Raw genomic sequence first — 21,457 nt, forward strand, 5'->3', positions numbered from 1 at the left:
TAAATAAACATATATATTATAGGGGAAAGTTGGGTTAAAACCAGGTAGGCGGGTTAAATCGGGTACCCCTGTTTTTTCGTAATAATTGCTGCTATTTATGGCTAACTTGTATTATTAGTTGTAGATTGGCGCCATCATTATTCCAAAACAGATTGTGCCCCTGTGCACACGATATTTATTTTCTAATAGAAGTTCAAAGTTTTTAGACTCTAGACCAAAAAAGATCGATATCGAGGCGAGAATCGAGTCGCGATGCATTTTTTTAGAGCATCTGTTTCGGTAAGTGCAGCATTGCATTCTACAATATATATATATTAAAGAGTATATCATATTAGTTTTGATCGGCACTTTGTACGCTAGAAATATACAACCGTCGTATTTGTTATTTTCCTTGTGTTGGGACAAAACCGGGTACGTACACATCTCATATAATGAAAAGAGAAAGAACTGTCATCCCGACTTTGTGTCTCTACAAAAAGCAATTGAAAACAAAAACTAACGCTCGAAAAAAGAAATCACTAAAAAAAAACTTTTTGAAACCCCTAAAGTTAAAAAGTTAAATAAAAGGAAGTCCTGCAGCAATGTCGAACAAGAGGATATCTTTATTTGTGATTTTTGTCGATAGAATACATTTTTATATTGATTTTGATTAAATCTAAATTTTGTAATTACACGGTGTTTTACATATTTTCAAATAGGTAACCGGTTTGACCCTACCGGTAGGACAAAACCGGGTACTTTGACTTCTCCACACAATCTCGTTATTCTTGGTAAACAAAAATTTTTTTTTCCATCCGTTAGCCTTATTTTTCCATAGTTTAAAGTCCACTAAAGACTGTTAACAGTCGGCAAATCTTTTTTTACTCTCAGATTTTTTCGTAGAAAGAGAAATCCAAAAAAATACCCGGTTTTATCCTACTTTTCCCTATATGTTACGTAAACGTTAAAGAATACAAATTATTCAGTTTTGATGATTTTTCGTATAAGCCTTTAATCCAACCTTATATTTACAGAGATATTTACATTCAATTAATATAAATTGTATTTATTGCACGTTCGAGAATACATGTGCCTGTCAAATTGATCGAGATGCATATTAAATATAAATAATATTTTCTATGTCTAATTTTTATTTTGTTCACACGATAAAAACATCAATGTATTACTTATAAAAAACTATTTAATTATCTACATCTGGCGATGTAGAAAGAACTAAAAAGATAAATACAAAAATTTATTAGACAATATTTCAACACTAACACTTCAATATCATAAAATAATCTTTCACAAACACACAAATCAAAGAATAACTTTTCACTTGATACACATATATTAGAACACTTTGTGACAACCCATGCTTCGATTTTCTCAAGAGTCGCATAGCAACATCCACAAATTTTACAAAAAAACTTTTTTAATAATTTGTTCTCTCTTTAATTTTGCCGCCGTAGACACGTACGTACAGCGTTTATGAATAAATTTGTGATCTTCTGTAGTATAATATGTATATATTCCCCCCTTTCCTGTTTTATATTTATAATATTCTGGAGGAGTATTCTCTCCTTTCTTATTCTTGTTATGAATGCATCTGACGCATATATAATGCATGTATATGTGTTACGTTAACTTGTCTAGCTCTTCTTTTTTCGCTTACGATAATCATTATTTTATCATTGAACCCATTTGAAACGCACAGCTGCACATACAAAAAGCGACTGATATATTGTTGCGTTTATTTTCTGGAATTGAGTTTCAAATAAAACCCACCTTAACTCGTCTATACGAAAACTGAATCCCCTCAGCTTGCTTATAGTCGGAAAGCAAGTAAATGCTATATTTACGATTCAGGCTATCGTGGTTGTCATGGTACGTATATGATTACGTACTACACGTATTACTATTACATTCGAAAGGGGTTATAGACATATTGGCAATTAGTAGTTGTCCAATCCTGGTTGTGCTTCTTTACTGAGCAAGCACGAAATTAAAGGGACTTGGTATAACTCGAAGAGCGTTGCAGTCTTACGATAATTCTCACTCAGTGAACATCAATGAATGTCAACAAAGGTAAAATATATTTTGGAGTAATAACAAAATTGTTCGCGTTTCTACAATATTTCCCAAAAAATATAATAGCATATATATAAAATATAAATGTATATATAATATGAAATTTATCAAAATCAATTCTTTCTCTAAATAAGTGGTAAAAATTTTACATTTCAGTTTAAGTTTTATAAAAAAAAAACTCGATAACATTACTACTAACTCGATTAATCATTACTAAACTAATATTCATACGATGAAAAATTAATATAAAATGTTCTAAATTAACAATATAAAATTAATACAATATTTATAAATAAAAATTGCGTAATTAAAAATTAATTCCACATTAAATAAATTATTCTTTTTATATAAGAAATTATATTGTACATCTCGGGAACAATATGTGTTATCTTTATTCTTTACATTTTATTATAATTTATATATTAAACTGTTTTATATTTTCTATTTTACTGTTTATATCTTTTTTTACATTATATATATTTATTTTTAATTAATATTTAATAAATCATTTTTCTGCTAAAATAACTATTCTTCTAATTGATATTCACTATATATTATTTATTAAACATTCTTTAAATAAGAAATATTTTATACGATTAATATTGTATAATAATATTTGCACATGTTTAACATAGTTTTCTATGTAAAATAAAAAAAATAATTCACTCTTAATAATTTCGCAAAGATTTGCGAAACTCGTCATTTTTTGCAAGCAGTCTATAGACCTTCGATAGAACTTCATGTTTTACAAAAGTTTGCCAGAGTAAATATTAAACTTTGCACTCCAGCAAAAAAATCTTTGCTTTCGGCCAGGGTTGAGTCATTTAGCCATTTTAAGTATTTAGTTTCCCACATTTTCGTGTAGGAAACTGTATAATTCGTATGAAAACGTAGGAAACGTACACATGTTCTAAAGCTCGATTCAGTGGTCCAGAGCAACGCGTTGAAATCTTATGATTATGGAAAAGCGTGTGTGACAGGTTTAATTTGTTGACGCGTCCTGTGTGCAAGAGAATCTTAAAATGCAAAAGGAGATTGTGTACTGTGACCCCTCAATCTATTTTCGGCACTATGACGTATGATCTTTTTGCAATAACTACAATATGCAAAAAGTCTTTGGCCTTTATGATATTTTTCAAAATTTCCTTCCTCCCAAGATTTGTTACACGGCCTACCTCCACGACTTATTTTCGAAATTTATTTTTAGTTTTTCCAAATCGCGTAAGCTATGGGTGCGTTCAAAAGACACAAACATTAAGCATTGTCTTGTTAACACTCGATGAATAAATTATGTATAACTATAACATATGAATAAAAAAATTTACATATAGCTTTTAAAGATTTGTCAATAAATTAACAATCAAAATCAACATATATATATATATATATATATATATATAAAATTATAATTATGTTAATAAAAATAGAAATTTGCACAAATATCTAAAAAAAAATTTTTTTTTTAATTGTGATTATAACTAATAATATTTTTTTCTAAAAATATTATGAAAAATTCATCAGATTTAAATTACGCATTTAACTTGAGCCGCCAATGTTTGCGGCTAATTGGCATATGGCCCGATCCACATATCTCTTTGAATGATTTTCGTTGGAAAAGCATAAGACTCATAATAGCTATTTGTATTATGAGTGTTTATGCGGTTATCCCGCAAATAATAAATCTGATCCGTGCTTGGGGTAACATGACTCGAATGATGGATGCCTTCGTCCTCGTCAATTTCTTCTTGACATTGACATTGTGGAAGCTGATTTATACCAGATATCACGGCGAGAGTAAGTTATCATTTTACAGAAATAAAAATACTAAGTAAATTTGTATTTATCATAAGTAATATAAATGTTAATGTTGAATTTTTCTTATTAAAGTCTAAAACTGCTATTGTATGACAGTCCTTTTTATATTGATAAAAATAACTTACATTGCCAGTTTACATTTATACTAGTAATAATATAGTCATGTTTAATTTGAAAGAACTTCGAATACTAATAGCATCGGTTATAACTGATTGGGCAACTTCGAAGAGAAATTGGGAACGAAGTACAATGTTGAAGCTAGCGAGAACTGGCAGAAATTTATCTTTTGGATACTTCACAACTGCAATATGCACAATTCTATTTATTTTTTTCGTTCGTCTTGGGCCTGTCATACGAAACATACACCAGCCTCGACGACATCTTGTGTATCGGTTCGATTACATTCAAAAGAGTCCGAATTATGAAATCACTTGTTTTATTCAAGTCTGCAGTAGCTCGTATGCAATTCTCGGCACCTGTGGCGTCGACAGTTTCATCTCCATACTCGTGTTTCATATATGTGCACAACTAATAAATTTACGAAGCACGCTCAACAATTTAATCGACGGATTAAGCAACCAATCCATATCTTCCTCGAAATTTAGAAAAGGTCTAACTGCGATCGTTATACGACACAAGCATCTAATCAGGTACATCTGGAAATTTTTAATGCGCACACATATTATGTAATACATTAAAGTGTTTTTTAGCTGAAAGAAAGCATTTTAATCTGAGATAAAAATAAAATCGAGAATTTATATTTAATAAACAAAAATATATATACAGGATGTTTCACCAAAAGTGGCCACCCTTTTTATCTTTTAAACTAAAAGAGACAGACCGTAACAAATATATATCAATCTAAATGGTTCAAATTGAATTTTATTGTGAGCATAATGGTTGCTTCCAAAAACTATCTGTAAAAACGAACGGACGACGTCTACCTTTTCACTTTCTGCCCTGCGTTGTGGCCAACTTCTGACATAAGACATTGACATATGTCATGTTCATGAAGGAAGAATCGTGACCATTTATAATCTAGATCGATAACTCTCCTTACTCTTCCTTCATGGTCATGTTGTCATTTGATCATAATAGTTACTCCGAAGTTGGTCATATCGCAGGACCGAAAATGGAAAGTTGGATGTCGCCAGCGATATTTCAAATTGATAAAACTCGTATAATATGTAAAATATTTACATTATATCATACATGATTATATTTGTTTCAAACAGCGCTACAACTTTTCATGTCAACATATTCACATTATTATAAAAAAAGTATGCATATCTCTCCATTCGTTAACACATAGATAGCTTTTGGAAGCAACCACTATGCTCGCAATAGAGTTTAGTTTAAACCATTTAATTTGATATATATTTGTTACGGTCTACCTCTTTTAGTTTAAAAGATAAAAGGGGATAACCACTTTTTTGGTGAGACACCCTGTATATATGCGAGAGAGATGCAATTTGTCCACAATACAGTACAAATTTTGATTCCATACTTTTGTATTAGACACATATTACAATCAAAATTTTCGTATTTTAATATTCATCGGAATTAGATGGTCCTTCTTTTCTTAACATCTCTTTTTTGTTTTTTTATGTAAATATTTTATTGATATATCGTGTATTGAAAATGTCGTTTGATTACGCGTAACGATATTTTTATTTAACGCATGCGTACCAAGTAATAAATGTGAAATAATGCGAAATCAATGCAAAAGAAAAGTTAAGAATATAACAATTTTACTTTATACCCTTAAGAGGCGGTAACAATTTGAAACTCTTTCTCTCTTTCTCTTTATGGAACGTAAATATAATAACAAATATAAAATTTATTTTATTTTATATAAATTCAAAATTCCAAATATAACATTCTTTAAAGATTCCTACATTGTTAAATTCTCTAATAATAAGTCGATAATTGTATACAATAATATATAAATTTTAAAGGAATGTAAGGACAATCAACGATTGTTACAGTCCAGTATTATTTGTACATATGATAGGCGCTTCTTCTCAGTTATGTCTCGTAACCTTTCAGATTTTTACGGTAAGTGAAATAATTGCTATAGTTAAAATAGTTATTTCACAGAAAAATTAAATATAAATAAAATTTAATAAAATTCAATAAAAAACAACATTACTTTTCTGAATATGCTATTATAATTTATCCCATTAGAATTATACAACATAGTATGCTATCTCAAACAACTATTGCATTAAAAAGTATTATTTTCAGACGATAACAGATGATTTGAACGTTATTCCTATCAAAATAATTTTTCTCACGTTTTATACCATCTTCGTGTTGATGCAATTGTATATTTATTGTTATACCGCTGAAAGACTCTTAACTGAGGTGAACAAATTATATGCATTAACACTTACGTAAAATAAAAATATATATAATTTCTTTTAGAGTACCAATATGGCATACGGGGTATATGAATGCAAATGGTATAATATACCGGCGAAAGATGCGAAAGACCTGATGTTGATCGCATATCGATCTACAATTCCGCTTAAATTAGTAGCTGGAAAATTTGGAAATTTTTCGTTAGAATTGTTCGGAATAGTAAGATATATATCTAAAAAAAAAAAAAAAATACATTGCTTTATATGCAGTCAACAAAAATACAAAAATATCTATTTTTTTAATTTATAAAAATGTTTTGTTTCTATTTTATATTATATATTATGTAAGGTTTATAAATTTCTCTCTTCGCATATATTATACCAAGTGGCCCCGAACGTTCCAGCCCGACATTGAGATCTTATAGGAAATTTAATTTTGAACAAAAAATTTTCTATAAAAAAACATGGGTCGAAAAATGCTTTCTTAAGAAGTTATCGCTCGAAAATCTCTAAAATCGTGACTTTACACATTTTTCCAAATGTCATGGAAAATGTGCATCTTTTAACAAAAAGTGCGGAAACAAAAGTTGTAGAAAATTAAATTATCTTTCAAATGAGATCGAAATGATTGTTGTACGTTCCATAGATTTTCATATAACCAGTTTCAAACGTACAAAAAATACTTTCGTTACTTATTGTTAGATCCATCAAGGTTGAATCAGGAGGAAATCCGTAAAGCGACTAGATCGGTCATTACTCGATGCCGAAAGTGTATTGAAGCTAGAGGAAGACATTTTGAGAACAGTTAAAAAAGTTTATTTTATTCTCATAAAAGAAACAGATTTTTATTTTTCATTTTCATTTTTACTTCATTTTCTTTTCACCTTTTGCTCTTCCTCTGCATCAAAGGTTTTTGAGCGATAACTTCTCAAGGAAGCATTTTTCGACCTACGTTTATAGGAAATTTTTTTGTTCAGAATTAAATTTCCTCTAAGATCTCAAAGTCTGCCTGTAACGTTCGGGGCCACTCTGTATACAGATGATCTATCATTACTATCATTCGTGAAAATAAAATTTAACATTTTATCTATTATTTTTGCTTTGTTTAGGCGGTAAAAACGTCATTGGGATATTTATCTGCATTACTAACAATAAGAGAATAATGGAAATAATATCGAATTAATTTTGTATAATCGACTACATCAATTTTCGAATAATGTACTGAATAGATTTAGCACTGCCTGTAACATCACTTTTATCGAATAAATAGATATTCGTATGTAATCAACGAAGCTATTTATTTGTTTCTGTTGACTAACATATCATAAACAATCAAATAAACATGATTATATATGTTATGTATATTTTTTTCATTTAATATTGAAAACTTTTAACATTGATAATTTAATATTATATTTTTTATTTCGTATATACTTATTAAATGTTTAAATAATAATTTTTACTTATTAAACATATCAGCAGATCGCACAAATTAAAATTTACACACTTTGAGTAGATGGCAATAAATTTTTGACGAGCATAATTATATATTCAAAAGTGTCGCGAACTGTTCCATATGATGCGGTAACTTTCTCTGACTTCACTTTATAGTCTTTTGTATACGTAGCATAGCATCACTTTCCGCATGCGTGATTCTGAAGTGGAAGGGATGGAGGAAAAGTTTACGGCAAAAATGTTGCGACAGTTGTTGCGCCGTCGACATACGTTAAATATCGATGGATGCTGATCGAGGTACGCGGTACGCGTAATAAAGAATCATTAACTTCAGTAACACAATGAATAATAAAATTGGCATCTAGAAATATTTTACACATATCTCTTTTCTCTAAAATTAAAACATTAATTCCAAACTAAATAAACTTTATCAAACGGTTTACGAAGTATACATATAAGTGCATTGTAAACTGCTAATTGTTTAAAAAGATTTAAAAATTTATAATTTGCATACGATTAAATACGTCGAAATTATTTATCAAGTGAAAAGTTTCAGTGGGAAATTTTGGACATTTTAAACTCGAAGTATAAAACGCGCGCTTCAAACACTGCGAAAATGGAATAAGTTGGATAAATTTTCAAATTCAATTTTAAATATGTTTAATTTTATGTGTGTGTGTGTGTGTGTGTCTGTACATTCTTTAACTTTAATATATTTTCTATTGTTGTAAGCAAAGCGGGGTGAGACATGAAATTGAACCTTCTTCGTATAAAATAATGTACGCTTCCAATCTTACAAATATTTCTGAGATTTGCAAATAGTATTTTCGATCAAATTAAATATCGTCCATATTGCTCGCATAAATAATCGTCGAAGTAATTTTTTTCGTTCATTGATCTTTGACGCAAGTTCGATTTGCATAGACTTGAATTTCGCGATTGGATGGAACCGGTTCAATTTGGGTCTTGTCGGCATCTGGCCCGATCCACTACAAAATTCCACGCGAAAAGGTGGATTGTCCCAATGTCGTTTTCTGACAGCTAGTTTCTTTATGATGGGTTTCATGTGTATCCCGCAATCGGTAAATCTGATATTTATTTGGGGTAATGCGGACATGATGACCGAGAATTTGGCGACCGCCAACATTCCGGTCGCGAATGCTTTCATGAAAGCATTCACCATCTGGCATCATAGAAAAGGTACAAAAAAGTATAAGGAATATTAGCAAAAGAAAACAATATAATATTGACACGTATATAATTTTATGAAATCTGCGCAATAAAATATTAGAAATAACTTTCATAATTTAGCTTTGATTTAATTAATAAGAAAACAGTATCAGGAGCAAATTCCAGACAATACTTCTGATTTATTCTCATCCTCGTCAATTGTCTTGTTCAGCAATTTTATTCTTACGGACAGAATTACAATTCTTGTTATACCGAGATTTCATCGTATAATTCTTGTTAATAGTAATTAAAAGAAGACTAGTTTCATTTGGAGAAAATTGTTAGTTACTTTCGATCGAAAATGAAATCGAACATTTGCCCGAAGCTTTGAAGCTGTTGGTGGACTTCTTCTATCAGGATTGGCACGCGCCGAAAACGTCAGAGGAGAGAAGAACTATGCTGAAGAGCGCTAAGCTCGTCAGAAAGATATCTATCTGGTGCACGATACTAACGCAGACCATGGTGACAATTTACATCGTCCTGAGAATCTCGATAATCGTCAAGTTTCCACGAAGCGATCCGGCTCGTCCCTTACTTTACACGGCCTATTTTCCCTTCGATGTTACCCAAAGTCCGATCTTCGAGGTGATTTGCGTGTGTCAAATATTATCGGCTTACAGCGGTGCAGTTTCTTACACCGGCAGCGACAGTTTCATCTCTATGTTGGTACTCCACGTTTGCAGTCAATTGCAAAACCTGCGCGGAAGATTAAAAAATCTAGCTAACAATCCAAGCGGAGTGGAAACAGTCGAGGAGTTCAAAAATGAACTGAGGCGAATCGTGAAAAGGCACGAGCATCTAAACTGGTTTGTAATTAATAGAACAAGTACAATATTTTTGTTAAAACAATTTTATTTATCTTAGGCTTGATATTTTTTTTCTCATTCTTTCCGTTGTAATCCAAAATTAATAATCTAATATCCGTTATTTCAAGGTTTGCGAAAACAATCGAGGATTCTTTCAACACGGTGTTCTTAATACAGATGCTTTCTTGCACCGTTCAATTATGCTTTCAAGGTTTCCATGTGTTTAGGGTAAGTGGTACAGATAGCACGTATTCAGTTTTTCGCGTATTATTTCTACTTTAATTATTTTATGATATACGGAGTGTTCCAGGTTAGGCCAATGAAACTTCAGGGTCTTACAGAAAATGAAATTTGGAACAAAAAAGCTCGTATAAACATAGATCCGGAAACGCTTCGTTAAAAATGTATAAACTTTGAAAAATCATGTTTTCTCGTGATTTTTAAAAATAACTATTAAAATAAAAAATTTTCAAAACTCTTCATTCATTTGGAAAAAATAACGAAATAAATCTGATGGGTAATTTAAATAAAAACTAAATTATACTAATTTTATTAAATTCTGATAAGGCGTTCAAAAGAAAAAAGCAGAAATTTGAAAAAACCATCTTTCGATGATCTTTGTGTAAACACTACAATCGCGTAATGCAAACATTGCGAATGCAAACATAAAAATGTTCTTATTAAATTTTGATCATAATTAATTACTTACAGAGGGTTTATCAGCTATAATGCTTGAACGAAGCGTTTCCGGACTATGTTTATGGGAACCTTTTTGTTCCAAATCCAATTTCCTATAAGACCCTAAAGTTTCATTGACTTGATCTGGAACACCATGTATAATGCTAAGATACTTACAATATTAATATATCGCATAAATTTCTTCAGAAAGTTTATACGAAATAAATGAATTCTCGTATAATAAAAATCTAAAATATTTCAGATACTAATAAATGAAGAAAAAAACCAATCACCGACCTTCCAATTAATTTTTCTAGCCACTTTCGTAGGTTTTGTCCTAATCCACCTGTACATTTATTGTTACGTCGGAGAGATGTTGCTCGTGCAAGTAAGATGCATAATTATATTATTTTAATTGTATAATTTATACATTCCTTGTTTCTTCGAAAATGTATAAGATCGAGAAATCATTAAAAATATTAAATATGATGCTTTACCATGCTTATCTCTCTTTGCATTGTTTTACATCAATTAATTAAAAAATAATAATTTCGATAATTTATTGCTTTTTATTAATGAGTAAATTAACAAGAAAATATATTCACTATATAGGAAATAATAATCCTATTGTATAAAATATCTGATACAGATAAAAAATTTTAACGATAATTACATCAAATCAAATTAGATAAGTTTGAATAAATTAGATAATGTTAGACTAGATTAGCTCGTTATGTTCCGTTTTATATAAAAAAATGGCATTATGTAATAAAAAAATTCGTACGAGATTGTAAATCGCCTAACAATTAACAGCAATATTTCAAAATAATATTTCTTGATAATCAAAAACAAGCTTTATGTTTATAATTTAAAGTACAGCTAACACTTAAAATTCTGTACGATAATTTTCAAATTCATCGATAAAATGCAATCTTTTTGTAAATAATTAATAATAAAAAAAAATAAGATAATAATAAAAAGAATTTTCGTGTTAGATGCGCGAGCGATAAAATAAATTTTTAAAATTTATTGTTTTGAAGTATGTACTTTCTTATAAATATTTCGACAAAAAATTTTTATCCGTATGATATGGTAAACAAGAATTATATGAATAATTATTCCAAAATTATTATACGCATCTATATTCTCTGCACACGTATATTAAATAATAAATACATTTAAGAGTACCGAGATTGGCTTCTCCGCGTATGAATCAAACTGGTTTAATGTGCCTGGGAAGGAAACAAGGAGCCTTTTATTTATCATGCACAGATCTTTGGTGCCGCTTTGCCTAACTGCTGGAAAATTTAGCACATTTTCCTTGCAAATGTTTAGCAAGGTACGAAAAGCTTGTTTCGTTGTAATTCATATTTTATACTTTGTCGTCGAATTTTATTATTCTATTTTAGATTGTGAGAACTTCACTCGGTTATCTCTCGGTACTACTTACCGTAACCGATCGAGGATAATAACTAGTAGCGGCTAATCTCTGCTATAATTATGTTAATAATCGTTATTTTAATTGTATAATTATACATAGCTATTTATTGTTAAGCAACATTAAACTACCGCTCATATATTCACGATGGCTATTAAACTTTGCATTGATGATTTTTATACATTACTTTCAGTAGTTTCAATAAACATAGAAACTAACAGATAAGACTATTTCCATAATTTAGGAATTTTATTATTTCGGCTGTGTAAGTATCCTTCATGCTAAAACTGCAAGTCTACCAATGGTAGGCTGTCTGTCTACATGGACATACTTTTAAATTCAAATTATTCTGTCGATTTGGATGGACGCCCGATTGAGATTTTCCACGAACAATCTCCCAGTGTTATTAATTAACAAAAGTGTAATTAAAAACCTTTTGGAATTATCTACAAGAAAACTATCAATCGTTAAAATAATAATTATGTAATCCTCTCTACAACATATCTAAGTGGCGATTAAATCGGTGAAGTGTAATCTTTTATGCATATTTACCATAATAATTATAAATTTTAATTATAAATTTATTGACTAACCCAATATATAAGCATATAAAATATATAGTTTTTATATTTATACAATTATTAATACAGCAATAATAAATATTGACGTTAAAAATATGATGGATATTATTCTTAACATCAACCGATAATTGTAGAATGTACAGAGTTTCATGTCTCATCGGTGCTATTTACTTATAAAGTTCTTCGAAAGAGGGAACCTTTGTATTGTAACAGTGGTTCTCTACATATATAATTTTATAGCCGGTAAAACAGGACACAGTCCGGCATCCTCTTTAGAATTCCCTTAAGAGTTTACATAATTATTATTAATTTTTGTTTGTTGATAATCAGGAATATGGATAAATTCCTGCATGTGGCTCAGGAATTTTTAATAATTCCGAAACAATAGTAATTGTAAACAGTGATACGTCCCATACAGCACAGAACATTGCAGCAATAACGTTTGCAACATTGCCCCAATATTGCTATAATGTTGCAATGTTGTTGCAACGTTCTGTGTTGTATAGGGCATAAACGGTTTTTAGAAACATAAAATAATTTAAATTTTTGAAAATTTGTTGGTTTTAATATAATACAAAATAATTTTTCTAAAAATATGAAAAAATCTATTTGACTTTAATTTTTATAATAAAACTATTGTAACTTATACATACACACAAATATTTAAAAAGAGAAAAATTTTGTATTACACTGAAAGATGTCCGATACATTAATTATTCTAATCTCCTTATTTGATAAAAGAAGTAAAATATATCTTTGTTGGATACATACATAATGTTACTTCCCTTAATATATATAACGTTCTCGAAGAGCATGCGTCGTCAAGACTCGCATGCGCCTCGAGACAGATTCTTTCAGTTACTTTAACGTCGTTGTCGCGAAAACCTCAAGAGATGTCGATCAAGGTCGGTTTCATACACACACGATTTGTTCTTTAAATATCTCTCTAAAAATCCATCGTAAATTCTTTTATAAGTAAAATACTTAATGTGCAAGAATTTTATAAAACTAGTCGCGCGAAATGGCAGTGAGCATTGTAGATTCTAGATTATTAAGAATTTATTCGATTGTGGAAAATGTATATTATCAAGTTTTTTAGCAAAGATTATTGTTTAAAATATACTTCCTGTTCCTATAATTATAATTTTGTTATAATTTTATTTCATCTAATTGGAGTAAATATTTCACTTCCAACTGGTTAATATGACTTTCTTTCTTTTTAATGTTAACATCATCAGAGTATTTTATGCCACAAGGTACTAAAAAACTACAAAAAGAAATGTGCGCTCATTAACATCTTATGTTTGTCTAAAAAGGCAGACTCGGAATACGCGTACGGATGGAATCGTTATACTATGACGTTTATGGGAATTTGGCCGGAGAATTTTGGTCAAATTTCTAGCTACAAGGCGATAGTCCCAGTTCTAACAATGTTCTGCTTCGTATGCGCGCCACAGTCGGCCAATTTATTGTTCATCTGGGGCGACTTTGACTCGGTGGTAGAAAACTTGTCCATGGCAAATGTAACCATTACCATCTCGTTGTTAAAAACCATCATATTTTGGTTAAACGGTGGATGTAAATATATCAATTTTCATACCACAAGTCTCAATTTTTATCTATATGGCGCGTGTAGCGAAATTCCATGAATAGTTGGATCGAATTTCGCTTAAATTTAATACATGTTCCAAACAATCCACACACAATTTTTGTGTTAATTTAACATAATGAACGCATATGCACTTCTTAGTAATTTGAAATGAATTTTGTGTAAAATCAATATATTTCTAATGATAAAATTAAATTGAAAAAATGTTACCTACGGTCTATAGTCTCTCTCACTCTTATTGTAGAATAAAATCAACATTTTTTTTTCTATAAATTTTAACGAATAGATCCTGTCACTAATAATACGAAACAGATCTATTGTGTAAAATTAGAAATATGTGCACATTGTGTTATTTTTTTCAGTTGTTTTAATAATTTAACGTTTAAGTTCAATTAACGCAACAACAATATGTTAAATTAAAACATGAAAAATTTTAAGCGACATATTTTTTAACGAGAAAACAAATTTTCCAACTATGTGTGTCTATAGAAAGAGTTTAGAAACAATAAGTCAAATATCTGAACAAATTCCGATAAGAAGATGCAAACTAATCATTGTTTTCAATTTATAAAAGCGCATAATAAATATTTTCAATTTTATAATAAAAAATATATTATCAGACACACATATATTTAGAATCTAAAATCATTAAAATAGACAAAGAATATGAAAATAAAATGGACTCTTTTTTTTTATAAAACGTAAGATTAATATTTCAAACTTTTTCTACACCGTAAAAAAGCCATGAGGATACTTATGTCATACATGAAGAGGGACTGGAGCGCAACCGTGGATAAACGAGATCGCAAGATGATGTTAGATATAGCGAAGCTCACCCGAAATCTATCGATAAGCAGCACCATAATGGTTCAAATAGTGGCGATTGCCTATGTAACGTTTCGATTTATCGTCATCCGACATACCGGCCGTCAGTTATTCTTCCGCGCGTATTTTCCTTACAACGTGAGCAGCAGTCCTTGTTACGAATTGACCTTCCTCGGACAATTAATCGCTAATATGTTCGCGGCAACTACTTATGCGGCAGTGGACACTTTTATCGCCACTCTGGTGCTTCATACGTGCGGTCAACTCGCGAATTTACGTCGAGAATTAACGAATCTACGTGCCTGTACGAGAGCGGAGTTCCAGGCTAAGATGAGAAAGATCGTGAGGAAGCACGAATATCTCAACAGGTGAGAAATCAATCGAGTAAAGTGCGATGCAAGAAAGCATAATGAAAAATTATTCGATATTGTCACGACTCTCGAGTTTTTTAACAATTTTCCTGACAAATCCACTTTGAATGATCACCCTCTGGCTTATCCATGAGAAGCATAAATCATAGCGCTCAGCGAACTTACTTACAAGATACGCAGGTAAAAGATTTTACATCGAAGAGAATTATAAAACTACTTCAAACGCGCCAAGAATCTACAATATCGAGAAAATATCTGTCAAATTTTTTTCATACGGTATTCAATTCGCTTGTGACGTTGACGTTACTTCAAGATTTTCGATATTTATGCAAAATAAAATTTAAAATAAACTTTTATAAATTTCTCCTCATATGATTAAAAAGCTCAAAATTGACGATACAATTTGTTTATAAGAAACAAATATGATTTAAAAAGATAGAATTTCATTAGAAAGATATTCTTATCTTCACGCGGTGGCATTTTTCATAAGATTTGCAGAAACAATCGAGGACTGTTTCAACAGGATGCTTCTAATACAAATGCTAGGATGCTCGATGCAACTTTGTTTCCAATGTTTGCAAGCGTTCATGGTGAGCCATACAAAGAAAGGAGAGAAAATCTAGATAAAAAAAAAATTTTTTTTTAAACTAATTAAACTATCGTCACAATCTTCGTTATTTTGTAGTCGATGTTTGGCGAAATGAACCAACTCTTCCTTTTTCAAATCATCTTCTTAGTGATATACGTGGTTTACATATTATTGCAGTTGTACCTGTACTGTTACATTGGCGAAAGGCTATTTATCGAGGTAACACGACAATCATTGATAATTTTCGATGATGCGTTAACATAATTGATAATTTCTGATCGATGTGTTGATATAAATCCTGATATATTTTGATGATTATATATATTAAATAATTATATATATTTTTTAAATTATGTCTATATTTTTCAAATAAAATTCTCAAAGACAAAATTAAATTTTCAGAGAAAGGTAAAGCCTACTTTGCACTGATAAATATTGTCATCTCAATAGACAATAAATTATATTTTCTATTGTAGATTCTAATAGACATTGAATGAAACAATAAAGTTATTTAATAGCATTTTATTCCTATATTCTTTTTAAAACTTTTTATTCCAAGTACTATTCTAGAAAGCGAAATTGCTTCGTCACGATAATGATTATATTACAGAGATATACTACAGTCATTAACTACACGCTTTCGTATTAAGGCAATCTGCATGACGCCTTGGACGTTAACAAGTGAAATTAAAATACAAATTTTTTCTCGTTTTTTGCTATTTATTTGATTATATTAATTTACTGATCTTTATCTATAAAAATAGTATAAATATACATACAAGTTATAAACGATAAATAAAAACGGACGAGCAAATATTTCGAATTTTATTCAAAAAGTTTTATGTGTATTATGTAATTTTTTTTTAAATTGTTTTACATAAATAGTTTTTTTTTTTCTTAATTTAATAATAGATATAATCTATTATTTTATAAAAATATGCATTATATTCGTAATTTTATTCTAGAATAAATCTTTCTTACATAAGAAAAAAATTTACTTGTTATTTCAATAACTTATAATTGACGTGCACGATATGAATTGAAAAATCAGAAATTGCTCGTGTGTCGAATAAGATTTTTTATGACAAGGTTTAAGAAATGATACATACGCAAAATCAATCTAATATCATGGGTCGCAAAAAAATTAGTTTGTCGCCAAAAAATTAGTACGCGGGCTTTCTGTAAATTTATAAATAATTCTCTAATTTATATATGATTTAAAATATAAAATACAAGATTTTTAATTGTATTTTCATATTTAATGCGATGGCTTCTTATTCATTTTGTCGCACTATAACTAATATTTCTCCTTTGGAATTTTTTGAATTTGACATTCCAGAGCACGAAAATAGCAGATGCGGCGTATGACTGCAGTTGGTACAATTTGTCAGCGTGCGAAGCAAAATTACTAATAATAATCATGTGTCGTGCTCGATTGCCATTACACATCACCGCCGGCCGGTTTTGTTGCTTCAACCGAGAACTTTTCAGCGAGGTACAAAACTATAAAAGATTGCTATATATATGTATATTTTTTATTTTAGTATTATAAAAAGTTTAAATTTTTTATTTCGATATAACAAAAAATACGTATAAGCTTTGTCGGTAATTATCGATAATTTTTCCATAAGAAGTATAATTAGAAATGTGAAGTGTGTTATAATTTAACAAAATTTCTTTTTCATTAATATCAAAGTCGATTTCGTACGTCAATTTTAGATTCTGAAGAGATCGGTGGCTTATATGTCGTGCCTCTGCACAATGAACAGTCTAGGGTGAAAACTAAATGATTTAATAATTGCAGAAAAAGTATCTGTATCAATAATTTAATGAAATTATATCGATTGTAATAGAAACGATATATATATATATTTTCGAGACATTTGTAAAATGTATATACTCTAATAAAATAGTGTTAATATAAACTAAAATAACACAATGCAAAAATTCTTTTATATTGCAAGACGTTTAAAAATTACCAAAAAAAAACAGAAAACTTAGTAAAAATTATGAAAAATTTACGAACAGAATCCAATTTGTAGAAAAATTGTAAAAATATGAAAGTTAAATTAAAAAAAAAAAGAAGAAAAAAACTAAAATATCTTCTCTCTTCTCTAATTCTCCTTCAATCTTCTTCAATTTCTTTTCCTTTTATTAATTTATAAAAAGCCTGACAGAATTAAAATAATTTATGTATTAATATCATTGATATACGATTAATTTTATATTTCATAGGGAGGAGATATAATAAGACATCTTTATTGCATATTTATATGCTTCGCATTCTCGCAAATTAATTTTTATGTTCTTTAAATATGATATAAAATTTCTCCCATTGATACCTAAATATAATATTATTTCGTATTAAAGCACATATTATATGCGTCGAAAGAAGTTCTTTTGGGACATGATGCGCACGTATTCCGCAACTTTGCGCACGCATAGAAAATTGCAATGAATAAAAAATGTAGTAGGCGATTACGAGAAAAAGAAGAATGAGGGAACGAAAACGTGACAAAACGAAGATAGTAGGGTCCGCGGTAACTATTAATGAGAAGTTTTATACGAGTCGGATCTCACATTAAGTATGGAGTAGAAACTCGAGGAACATGCTTTCCGCGTTTTTTTTTTTTTTTTTCGTCATCTTGTTTTTTCCGCACGGCGCATATTCGAGCGACATGAGCGCTCCACGAACGAATTGCTCAGTGCACAAATGCACTTTATCAATACATATTTGATGAGGGAGTCTATAGACCGTATAATTACGACACAATTCCACGTTACAAGTTCATCAATTATTCCGCCTACAATTGAAAGATAATGGTTCCAGGTTGCGCGATCGGTCGTGTGTATTTCGAGAATATAATACTAAAATAGAGTTTTGAGATACGAAACTTGCGAAAATTCTACTGTCGTAAATAATGGATTGATAATTCGCATTTCCGACATGAAATAACCTTGTTAGATCCAATCGCTCTATTGCTAGTAGTTTTGCTTATCTTCTTTTTCCGTTTTATTTTAATTTGATTTTTTCCACTTTTAAAAAAAGTATGCTAAATTGATACTCGCAAGTATTGTTGCTCCTTTTTCGCGATATTAATTATTTATTTCGATACTGCGTTATACATTAATTTAATAATAGATTACTTCATATCAATAAAAGCCTGTCATGACTGCATTCGACAGTTCAAATATTAAGTATGTGTGTGTAATTTTTATTTATTTGATTTTGAAAGAAACGAATAGCTAAAGTTAATATCTAAATAATTTTATAAATATATGTGTGTATGTGAAAAAATTAATTAACGCTATTAATGATTAAAACTGTAAGAAAACATAATAATTATAATAGAATAGACTATCGCGTTTCGGAAATCACAATCTTTCGTATATTATATAAAGATATATTCTGGTATTAGGAATAGGATTTTTTGGGGTAGCATCCCACAAGATATAAAAGAAACCTTTAATTTTGTTTAACCGATATTGCAAGAGATATCTCGATTTTTTGTATGACATTTCGCGAAAAACTGGCAGTGTATCTATTATCGGACGGTCATATGAACGTGAAAGAATTAATTAATTAATGCTGCTAATGATTAAAACTCTTTAAAAAATAAAAGATTACGCACAAAACTATAAGAAAATTATAGTAAGATAGATTTTTGTTTCTCAGAAATCTTTTTTTTCTATATTGTATTATGTATCAAGATATTTCTAAGTTTCGAGGAGGATATGAAAATATCTTGGGGTCCCTTTTCCTCTATTCTCTCGATTACTGTCATTTTTGCTTCCATTTTATTCATAAATATTAATATAATAAATATATAGGGTGTCCCCAATTTAAATGGCGAAACTTCAAGAGCGTATAAGGGACCGAAAAACTAAGACAAGAAGTCCTTTAGAGGTTTGCTCGTTTTTGCTCCATTTTAGAGAAAATCGCAAAAATTCAATCTCTCATTGTCAGTTGCTCTCTTGAGTTGATTGGCACCGAATAAATTTTTTCCTACACCCTCCTGAAGTTTTGCCGTTTAAATTGGAGACACCCTGTATATACAATTTTTGATTTATAAAAAAAGGTGTAGCATGGGTATGTTATTTTTGAAATTTTTTATAATTGGTTTTAATTTTTCTACTATTTAATTTCTAATTAAAATTGTAAAAGAATTAATAATTTTAATTTTTCTATGATTCTTCACTTTTTAGTTTTTCCTAAAAGAATTCTATTCTCTAGTTTTCCTAAGAATTTTAAGAAATTAGGTGCTTAAGAGGAATTAAATGACTATCTTAAGTTAAGATAGTCCTAATAGATAGTCCTAACAACCCTACTTTTGCTAAGCCAGCGAAAAGCCGGGATCACCGAAATTTTGAGGAGTGTATCTTAATCGCGTGCTCTACTCACGTGCCCTACTCGCGTACCCTATTCGCGTGCCCTAATAGAATGCACCGTATGTGGCTTCCGTTGGACCAGTCGGACCTACCTTTCATTGATCCTGGCCATATTCATTCTAGCTACATTTAGCCAGAGATGTAACTTCGATCTCTATCAGAGATCAATGAAGAAGAGAAGTTCCTTTCGTTGTTGGCTAATTATTATCGCCAGTGTATAAGCGTAATTTTACGCTCGTTTACGGTCGTGAGACATTACGATTTTAATATATCTTTACTTTAATTAATATAATGTCAAATTATCAATCAAAATTAACTGATTGAGATTCTTATAATAATATAATATTTTCTTAATAATAATATATAAATTAATATATAATTTATATTAAATAAAATTAACAAAATATTTATATTTTATATAATTTAATAGATCGATAATTTGGCATTATATCAATTAAAGCAAACTTTCAATTGATATGATAATATAGATGAATGGGCTATAAAAAATTGGGATAAAATCGTCGCAATATAAGTTATTACTATTTCATATAATTAATAAATTTACTCTAGCGCCTTCTTCATTAAACAAATTAAATAAAATTTATCAATTAAAAAAATATTTCACATCTTTCTCAAATTTTTTCTTTAATTCATACTTTAATATGTTTCAATGCATATTTGAAAAATCGATTGAAAGTTATATAACTTAATCTATTCTAGCCCATCCATTTTGAGGCAACGGATCTAATTATAATCTACAATCTACATTTATATCTACAATATCTATGAACCCGTTACCTCAAAAGAAAATTAAGTTCATCACTCACCGGCACTGATGCGCAACAGCGGAATTGTTGGTCTTGAGGCTACGTTGTCTGTAACATACAAATATAAAACTGAAATTTAGCAGCATTTACAATATAATTAATATTTCATACGGATTATTTTATATTCGACGCATACAATGCTAATTGTAAGAAGCTCTTTATAAATCATAAAAAGATTTTTCTTCATATAGAAATTTTTATAAAATTTATGTAAAAATCTTTCTTTTTAATTTTTTTTTTGTTTTTGTTTAATTCATTCAAATAAAAAGATCTAATTAATGCGCGTACGAGATTTTCAACAACTAATATACAAATAACAAATACTCACCCTTGGGTTGCTCCGCCGATGCAGGATGTCTCTCCTAGGCCTCCTCCTCCTCTCAGAATGTCAAGGTTGATCTGTAACATGCA

General features: G+C 29.6%; 4 protein-coding genes across 9 annotated transcripts in view; 3 read left to right on the plus strand and 1 right to left on the minus strand.

The window, feature by feature from the left end:
* Positions 1 to 21,457, minus strand: part of LOC138935415 (uncharacterized) — a 90,240-nt gene that overhangs the window by 67,469 nt on the left and 1,314 nt on the right. For both annotated transcript variants that reach the window (XM_070299977.1, XM_070299974.1), the window contains exons 2-3: positions 21,375 to 21,445; positions 21,047 to 21,094 (exon numbers count right to left, since the gene is read on the minus strand). The gene's annotated coding sequence lies outside the window, so the exon portion shown is untranslated. The remainder of the gene's footprint in view (positions 1 to 21,046; positions 21,095 to 21,374; positions 21,446 to 21,457) is intronic.
* LOC138935714 (odorant receptor 4-like) lies at positions 1,718 to 7,483 on the plus strand. 5 transcript variants are annotated; one of them, XM_070300496.1, is made up of 8 exons: positions 1,718 to 1,866; positions 1,914 to 2,067; positions 3,592 to 3,864; positions 4,064 to 4,535; positions 5,844 to 5,943; positions 6,133 to 6,252; positions 6,313 to 6,468; positions 7,358 to 7,483. In XM_070300496.1, the coding sequence occupies exons 2-8, from the start codon at positions 2,052 to 2,054 to the stop codon at positions 7,409 to 7,411; spliced, it is 1,191 nt and encodes a 396-aa protein (XP_070156597.1). In that variant the 5' UTR covers positions 1,718 to 1,866; positions 1,914 to 2,051; the 3' UTR covers positions 7,412 to 7,483. The 5 variants fall into 5 exon arrangements, with proteins under 5 accessions (XP_070156597.1, XP_070156600.1, XP_070156599.1 ...); XM_070300499.1 differs by having other exon boundaries at positions 4,082 to 4,535; XM_070300498.1 differs by having other exon boundaries at positions 1,939 to 2,067.
* LOC138935713 (odorant receptor 13a-like) lies at positions 7,963 to 12,247 on the plus strand. The gene is made up of 7 exons (XM_070300495.1): positions 7,963 to 8,000; positions 8,628 to 8,903; positions 9,259 to 9,739; positions 9,868 to 9,967; positions 10,680 to 10,805; positions 11,601 to 11,756; positions 11,827 to 12,247. Exons 1-7 carry the CDS (start codon positions 7,985 to 7,987, stop codon positions 11,884 to 11,886), a joined length of 1,215 nt encoding a protein of 404 aa, XP_070156596.1. The 5' UTR covers positions 7,963 to 7,984; the 3' UTR covers positions 11,887 to 12,247.
* Positions 13,327 to 17,701, plus strand: LOC138935693 (odorant receptor 13a-like). The gene is made up of 7 exons (XM_070300465.1): positions 13,327 to 13,341; positions 13,753 to 14,014; positions 14,788 to 15,238; positions 15,732 to 15,831; positions 15,927 to 16,049; positions 17,170 to 17,325; positions 17,550 to 17,701. Exons 1-7 carry the CDS (start codon positions 13,330 to 13,332, stop codon positions 17,607 to 17,609), a joined length of 1,164 nt encoding a protein of 387 aa, XP_070156566.1. The 5' UTR covers positions 13,327 to 13,329; the 3' UTR covers positions 17,610 to 17,701.

The sequence above is a fragment of the Polyergus mexicanus genome, unplaced genomic scaffold, assembly GCF_030449975.1.
Source record: "Polyergus mexicanus isolate NDT 795.1 unplaced genomic scaffold, iyPolMexi1.0 SCAF_8, whole genome shotgun sequence".
Classification (NCBI taxonomy): domain Eukaryota; kingdom Metazoa; phylum Arthropoda; class Insecta; order Hymenoptera; family Formicidae; genus Polyergus; species Polyergus mexicanus.

Excerpts from the sequence above, each read along its gene's own strand:
- LOC138935714 (XM_070300496.1), top strand. Across the intron at positions 3,865-4,063 it reads TACCAGATATCACGGCGAGA|AACTTCGAATACTAATAGCA; the intron begins GTAAGTTATCAT and ends TTAATTTGAAAG. Across the intron at positions 6,469-7,357 it reads CGTTAGAATTGTTCGGAATA|GCGGTAAAAACGTCATTGGG; the intron begins GTAAGATATATA and ends TGCTTTGTTTAG.
- LOC138935713 (XM_070300495.1), top strand. Across the intron at positions 9,968-10,679 it reads AAGGTTTCCATGTGTTTAGG|ATACTAATAAATGAAGAAAA; the intron begins GTAAGTGGTACA and ends AAAATATTTCAG. Across the intron at positions 10,806-11,600 it reads GAGAGATGTTGCTCGTGCAA|AGTACCGAGATTGGCTTCTC; the intron begins GTAAGATGCATA and ends AATACATTTAAG.
- LOC138935693 (XM_070300465.1), top strand. Across the intron at positions 14,015-14,787 it reads ATTTTGGTTAAACGGTGGAT|CCATGAGGATACTTATGTCA; the intron begins GTAAATATATCA and ends ACCGTAAAAAAG. Across the intron at positions 16,050-17,169 it reads GCGAAAGGCTATTTATCGAG|AGCACGAAAATAGCAGATGC; the intron begins GTAACACGACAA and ends TTGACATTCCAG.